At 43.3% G+C, this 8,394-nt stretch overlaps 1 protein-coding gene across 1 annotated transcript; it reads right to left on the bottom strand.

The window, feature by feature from the left end:
• Window positions 1-1,844: 1,844 nt before the first annotated feature.
• Window positions 1,845-7,978, bottom strand: guca1g (guanylate cyclase activator 1g; the record flags this gene model as incomplete). Its single annotated transcript, XM_080458569.1, has 4 exons — window positions 1,845-1,966; window positions 4,644-4,740; window positions 6,531-6,680; window positions 7,784-7,978. 4 exons carry the CDS (start codon window positions 7,976-7,978, stop codon window positions 1,845-1,847), a joined length of 564 nt encoding a protein of 187 aa, XP_080314695.1.
• Between the last annotated feature and the right edge of the window lie 416 nt (window positions 7,979-8,394).

An 8,394-nucleotide genomic window follows, 5' to 3' on the forward strand; every position in this document is an offset into this window, starting at 1 on the left:
TGTGTGTGTGTGTGTGTGTGTGTGTGTGTGTGTGTGTGTGTGTGTGTGTGTGTGTGTGTGTGTGTGTGTGTGTGTGTGTGTGTGTGTGTGTGTGTGTGTGTGTGTGTGTGTGTGTGTGTGTGGTGAGTATCTTGTTTTTATCCCTCCAAATTGATACGATGCCTGATATTCATTGTGGTGACGATGACAGTGCAGGTGAGCTGGTGTGAGAGTGTTTCTGCACATCACTCTGTTGAGAGTGATACAGGGAGGTTAATTAGCTGCTTCCCTTCAAAGCCACTGAGATCATTTAAAAAACACTGCTCACATCTTTTCCTCCGGGGACCAAACCTGGATCACAGTTTCTACATAGAAGACATGTGTTCTCACACTACATACATTAAATACTAAAGTACACACCTCAGCCTTTACTCATATGTAAGACTTTATTTGTCCCTTTTATAGCCACATGTTAAACCTGCTGTCTGAATACATTTTATTATCAATATCCTTCTTCTTCTTCTTCTTCTTCTTCTTCTTCTTCTTATTATTATTATTATTATTATCAGAGATTCTTATTCATCAGTTCCTGTAATTTCCCCTGTAAAGTTATTGAAATTGAAAGGGGGGTGGGGGTGGTTGGGGGTGGGGGGGGGGGGGGGGTGATTGCAATGAGTCTAGGAACTCAAAGTCCTTCTTCACTTTCTGCTTTAACCACTGCTGGAGCTGGGACACAATGCTTGTGATGTGATGATCCCAATGAGGAGCAAATCGCTTCGTGTCGACCTGAAAAGAAACCAGCAGCACTGGAAAAGGTCTTTGCTGGTATTGTTAGAATGGAGGATGTTCTTCTTCTCTCTTGTTCCAGCAGACGAAGCTGGAGTCGAGCTCCAGCTGCAGAACGGTGCAAACATCTGGTTGTTTCTAATGAAACATGGATCCTGCTCCAGGTCGTTATTAACCTTAAAAAACCCAGACAGACACGACTTCAGCTTCTCTTTGCTTTTGAGTAAATGTTTGCGAAGCAGCTCGATGTGACCTTGTGCTTCAATAAAGAGTGTAATGCTGCACATCCTGCTGCGACTCCGGCGGGAAACGAATGGAAAGGAAAGAAAAATCATGAAAAATAAAAATCTTTATTTACAGAATAAAAACACAACATTCTTCACTTTTCACCTTGAATCCATCATACAAAAAAAAGACAAATGAAAAGACAAAAACACAATATATTGTATTCCTGCAGAAACAACAGTGACCATAAAATATTTCAGTTTAAAACTACTGTCCTGTGTTCTTAATTATCTGATGTATTTATTAATACAGCTTAAACTTGCACCAACGAAGTAATTCACTATTCATAACAAGTTGATAAAACAGTAGAGCAGATCATTTTGTTTCATGACGAGTGAATAACCATGATTCAAAGTCAAAAGTAGAGAAAATAATAATAACATTTTTTATATAAACTCACCATGTTACCAAACGTCAGCCCTCGACTCTTCAAGAGATAAACAATTAAATGGTCAACTGATGATATGAATTCACATTTCATTGTATGGTACTGGTATGGAGTATGGTGTGTGAATAATATATTTATTGAGTGGATGAATGAACTATTTCCATCCACTGAGGCCTTCCCCGTCTAAAAAGAATGAAAATGGACTCAAGATGCAGCGAGTCACTGCACAAGCTGCTGAACACAGACCTCAGGCGCTGGAACCTCTGGCTCTGCCTTCATTAAGAGACTCTGCGCTCCGGCTGCCAGCGGCTCCACTGGACAGACGCAGGTCCAACCTCCTTAAAGACTTTCTCCGTCTTCATCAGCCTGAAAATGAAACCAGACAAACCCCCCCAGGAACCCGGGGTCACGGGAACTTCCCGCAGTTCTGGATGACCCAGCCGGTGGCGTTCACGTCGAGCTTCAGCATGTTCATGACCCATTCGTCCTTCTGAGCTCCCTCCATGAACTCGGACAACGAGATCTGACCTGCGGAGCGGAAACCAAATCCACGATGACGCCTTGGGATTTTAACAACAGGAGGAAAATGTATATAAATCAATGTATTGAAATACACCATTAAAATGTCTCTGGTGCACCACTGTACAGCTCATTCGTCCCTACTGGAGGCAGACCCTCAGATGTCATTTCACCATCGGGGTGAAATCAAAATAAAACAAAGTTCTAAAACAAATAATATGTATTTCTTTTAATGTTGTATAAAACAACAGTCATGGTGCCTCATGAACATCTCCAATACGACTCTAACACTATCTACTGAGTGAAACCTTCAAACCCAGGCTCACCATCCAACCCACCCTGTGCTGCAGTACCACTTTCAATCACAGGAGGGTGTAGTGAGTCAGGGTTGCTCTCTCAAAATAAACAGTATATATATATTTATATAAAACCTCCAGTGGGTTCATGTCCCACGCCGGGCGCCACCTTCCTGTGAGCTCTCCACCTTCCTGTGGGCTCTCCACCTTCCTGTGGGCTCTCCACCTTCCTGTGAGCTCTCCACCTTCCTGTGGGCTCTCCACCTGCCGGAAGGTTCTTAATGGTGCAATGTGATCTGGGTGACGGTGCTCAGACTGACACCACCACCACCCGGAAATGGATAAGAGGGAGAAGATGGATGGATGGATGGATGGATGGATGGATGGATGGATGGATAAAACCTCCATGTGTGCATTAATGACTGCCGATGATGTCATCGTTCCGCCACACCTTCAATGTAATGTATGTTTATTTTTTGTTTATATTTTCATTTTTCACAAACAACAACAACAACATCACCCGAAACACACGTAAAGTCAAACGATGTGTATTAAAGAAATGTGAACACAGACATCAAGATTGATTATTTGAAGTCATATTTCCTTCTTTTCCAACAACCCATTTCAATTAATGTCCACATTTGACTGGACGTCTTTCCTTCTCTGCATTAAAATGTGTTTTGGTTTGTCGTCCTGCGTCAGTCTGTCTCCACGGTGTTTTCGCCGCTGATTCAGTGTTCGTCCAGTTCACATTATTGTTTTCTTGGCAATTCATATCAGAATCCACAATGTGTATCTCTGTTCTGTGTGGTATGGATCCTTCATTATGGCTCCCAGCAGGCACACCAACAATACTGATAACCTATGTTTGTTCAAATGCAAACACGCAGGATGAACTTTCAAAATGTCAGAAGTGGGAAGTTTCCCAGTTCTGTTTCAGATTTCAGAACGTGAATCACTCACAGCCTCGTCCCTTCATTCTAACCTTTCTCCTCCTGAACACTTTTAAAGCAGCCGGGTCAGATATCATACGTGATATTATTAAAATATCAGCTGTGTGTCTGTCTTTCCTTTTACAGCGACAGGAAGTCAGTTTCCTGCCACTGCTTCAAAGTAAAGTCCCCCATCGGGGTTGAAACAAATTCACATTCTGACTTTCTCCAGAAGGAAAACACAATCATGCTGCTGTACTGTCCAGTGAATATGGATCAAAACGCCTTTTCAAGTGTATTAACAGGAAGAACTTTTCAGCTTCAGAATAAAACTCATTAATAATTTTTACTCCTAAATGATAATTATAAGATCTTTACTCATAAAATAAAAATGTATTAGCATTTCAAGGTTAGAGCTGCATTATTTGACTGATAAATAAAATTAAGGAGGAGATGACTTTTTGGTTTTCATGTCCGAACCGCAAAAAATGGATCAAGATTCCCACTGAGCAAACTATGTCCATATATGTCCAAGACACGTCCGTCCGTCCAGGCTGTAATCTGGACGTCTATCTGACACCAGAACTAGTTGACAAATGACATAAAAAGGATGGACATTATAAAAATAATGGACATTATAAAAATAATGGACATTATAAAAAATGATGGACATCTAAGAAACCCAGGACCAGTTGAAAGGCCACAAGCTTCTGTTCAGTCCAACTGTCTGTATAATTATTGATTTGTCATTAAAATAATGAGGAAGTAGATCATGACAGGCAGGAGGAGACAGCATGTGAAGATTAATGGACAATGTCTGAGTTATGACCATTAATCGTTTTGGTCTCAAGATATTGAACTGTTCAAGTCTCCAAGGAGAAACTCACCACTTTGATCACCTTTCATCTTGTGAATACTACTATGTACCTGAGTGGTGCTTTATCAGCACTGTCAATTACCATAGTCACTTCTCTCAGTGGTACAGTGGTTAGTGCTCTTGTCTCATAGTTAGAAGGTTGTGGGTTTAAATCCAACAGGAGATGTTTTAGAGGTTGTGTGTCGGTTTCCTCTGGTTTCCTCCAACATTCCTAAAAGATGCATGTGATTGTAGAAGGTGATGCTGAATTGACTGTGTGTGTGTCCTGTGAGAGACTGAGGACCTGTCCTCTCTCTTTTGAAACCTATTTTCATTGACGTCTATATGACATCCAGACAAGACGTGAATACAACGTCCAAGAAAGACGTCTAATAAGCGTTCATTCTGGCCCCTCTGAGGACGTCTTCTGGATGTCTAGAGACGTCTTGTGGACGTGTTGTGGACCACTTTGTGCTCAGTGGGTTCACTTCGACTTGGTGAAACCAGCGGCGCAGGACAGTCAGTGGCTCTTTTGAAAATTAAATCTGAAGCATCATTTTCTTGTTGGTTGTAATGAAGTCTCAGAATCGCAGTTCTCTCACCGTCGTTGTTTTGGTCGACCAGCTCGAAGATGCGATCGCAGATCTGCGTGGGCGTCATGTTGAGGTCGGACGTCTGGAGCTTGATCTTATGGATGATCTGCAACGAGACGGCAGGAAGTGATGCAGCATGTTTCTGAAACCTCTCGGGCCACAGAGCTGCTTTTCACTCCGGACACCAACTTCATTCTTGTGCCTGTCTCTTTAAGAGGCCAGGCACAGAGATCACTACTATCATGGACACCCGTTTAGTTTAAATCTTATTTTTGCGCGTTGGGAGCAGGTACACAAACAACACATCAAAATGTGTGGATGATTCGGGAATAGTGTGCGATGCCTTTCGTTAACGATTCACTGAACCCTTCTCCAAAAATTAAAAAAAAAAGAAAAGTGTAAATGTCTCATATAGGGTTCGGTATACCAGTACTGTATTGGTATCGCGGTACTGACGCCTATAAAACGATAATATACTGGGCCCGGCTGGTACCGGGATCTATTTCTTTTCTTCCGTCTCCACGGAGCGTCACTGTGTTGTAGTCAGTCAGTCTGTCTGCGGGGAAGCGGCGGCCGGCTGCTCCGCTTCCTCTCTTGGTTTGGATGTTTTGGACGAGCGAAAGTGTAGAAAGCAGCTCCGCTTTCTTTTATTTTCTTTTATTCTTTTTTCTTTTTTTGCGCTCTGGTTTCTCTGAGACGGGGTGCGGGTTCCCGCGCTCCGACCCAAGATAACTGAATAAGCGCTTCAGACTCGACATACACAACTTCAAAATATGCGTAAGCATGCGTATATAACATGAAGTTGTCCTCCAGGTGAGAGTGAGCATGTGTAACCAACTCAAACGACCCGTGGAAACTCTGTAAAAAGAAAGAGTGCATCACTAACTGAGAGAGAGAGAGAGAGAGAGAGAGAGAGAGACAGAGAGAGAGAGAGAGAGAGAGAGAAGGGAAACAATGGCTGCTGCTCCAGCCACAAGGGAGGAAACACTACTAACCTGCTACACTACTAACCTGCTACACTACTAACCTGCTACACTACTAACCTGCTACACTACTAACCTGCTACACTACTAACCTGCTAAACTCCTGAAGGACAAACACCCAGAACCACAGCTAGTAACTTAAATACCCATGAAAAAATTGCTCTGGAAAAAAATGTAAGCTATTATAAATATTAGTATTATAAATATAATATCAATAATATAAAGGAATATAATATGAAAATATTTTATTTTAGCCATTTAATGTTATAAAGATTACTGCATAGTAACAAACCATTTAAAGACATTGGTCCTACTTAAGACAGGCTGATCTAATGACATTTGTTGTGTTTGAAAGTATTGAAGTACATGGTGGTATCGGTATCGATACCACCATGTTGGTATCGTGACGACACTAGTCTCATATTAAGTGGCTGAGAATTTGGTGAAAAGCCGGTAAGAATCCTGTGTCCAGACGACGTGGCCATGCCTTCAGCTGGAGACTGGATTTATAAACATTTTATACAATCTGACACAAGTTCCAGGTTAAGTACATGAACGATACCAATATAGTCGCGCTCCTGCCTCGATTTCAGCAGGATAACAGTAAAAGTATGTTATCTAATTCCTGCCCAACCAATCAGGCGCCAAGACACTTTTACCGTCAGTGAATTTAAAGGCTTACTGTAAAGATGTTCACCACTGAAATAGCCCGAGCGGACCCCACGTTAAGACCCTGGGAAGCTTCACGACAACACTACTAATCCTCCGTCACTCCTTCACTCTAATCCATGACTGCAGGACTGAAGCTTGTCAAACCAGGTGATGCTTGAGATTAGAGGGTTTTGCTCCTGCTTTAGGCCGAACAAAGACTTGATATTGATCATTATTCAGCAGGAATGTCGACCCTTCTTACCCGGATCAGTCTTTTCACCTCGTCTCTGTCCAGTTTGCCGTTTCCGTCTTTGTCGTACATCTTGAAAGACCATTTGAGTCGATCCTCCAGGTTTCCTCGCAGGATCAAGTGAAGCGCCGCCACATACTCCAGGAAATCCAGCGTGTTGTCCTGCGGGAACGTTAAGAGAACAAGTCGGTAGAACCACAATGTAAATCACCAGTTGGGTTTATCTACATTAAGGAAAAGAGACCGGATGATTTTCCCAGCTTGCTTAAGTTCATGTCTCATATTAATTCCAGATTATTTGGGTCATTCCATTGAGGAAGTCACCTCCTATAAATACTGTGGAACCATAATGGATGATTGCTTCTCCTTTCAGTCTCACATTGAGCAGCTGCTGAGAAAGCTTCAATTGAAACTGGGTTTTTATTTCAGAATTCGATGGTGCTTCTCCTTCCAGACGAACAAGACTTGTTGAGGCTACTTTCCTGTCCATGTTGGACTATGGGGACATTATTTATATGAATGTCTCTTCTCAGTGTCTTCAGTGCCTGGACACAGTTTACCACGGAGCACTGAGGTTTATAAGGGACTGCAGAGTTCTGGCTCATCATGGTTCCCTACACAGACACGTTCCCCGGCTGGGTTTGATCTACAAGCTGGTTCCTGGTTGGCTGCCTCCCTCCCTTTGTAGTCATGTGACCCAGAAACCCAGAAATAACTCCAGTCTTCGGTCTAAAGACTGTTTTTACTCTCGGTTCCGACTGTCCGTACGGAACTGGGCAGAAAAGCCTTCATGTGTTCTGCTCCGTACTCATGGAATGTTTTACAGAACCACCTTAGACTCACTGAGCTGCTCTCACTGGAGAGTTTAGAACCTTTTACTGCTCCTGGAAACTAAAAGTTCACCACCTTCTTCTTTTAACTAACTTCTTTTAAACTATTTGATGGTTTGTAGAATCTATCTTTCATATGCTCTCTGTCTGTACCTTTATTGTATTTCATGTACTTTTCTTTTTGCTATTTAATTGTATTTAAGAACATTCTAGTATTATTGACACTGTAAATGTATTTAATGCATTGCTACCAGGACACACTTGCAGAAGAGATTATTAATCTCAATGTGGTTCTCCTGAATAAATAAAGGTAAATTAATAGTTTAATGCCCGTTGGTTTCTTCCCAAGCAGAACCCATAATCATCTCAGAACTTGTACTCTGAGCTATCGATGACCGTCAGCAGGGGTCTTCCTGCTGATCGGTGGGTTCCTACCTTGTTGGTGTCAAAGGAGCGGAAGATGGTCTCGATGTAGAGCGATTCCTCCGAGGAGCTGCTCGGGACGCCGAAGATCCTCTTGAACTCGTGCAGGTGAAGCGCCCCGCTGGGACACTCCTTCATGAACACGATGCACAGCTCCTGGATCTGAGCCAAGTCCATCTCCTCGCCGTGGCTCTCCTCTTGTCCCATGATGGAATCAACCAGTGGATGACAGGTTGACTGGTCGGTCCTCCGTGCTCACTCCGTCCTCACTCTGTCCTCTATCCGTCCTCACTCCGTGCTCACTCCGTGCTCACTCCGTGCTCACTCCGTGCTCACTCCGTGCTCACTCCGTGCTCACTCCGTCCTCTATCCGTCCTCACTCCGTCCTCTCAGGCCAGAGAACTTTACTCAACTGCCGCTCAGCAGCATCCAGCAGCGCTTTAAGCTCCCCTCAGGATAATCCTCCTTCCTCACCTGATGGTGCCTCGCCTGATGGTTCCTCACCTGATGGTTCCTGGCATGATGGTTCCTCACCTGATGGTTCCTCACATGATGGTTGATCACCTTATGGTTCCTGGCATGATGGTTCCTCACCTGATGGTTCCTTGTCTGATGGTTCCTCG

This window comes from Lipophrys pholis (assembly GCF_963383615.2).
Source record: "Lipophrys pholis genome assembly, chromosome: 2".
Taxonomy (NCBI): Eukaryota; Metazoa; Chordata; class Actinopteri; order Blenniiformes; family Blenniidae; genus Lipophrys; species Lipophrys pholis.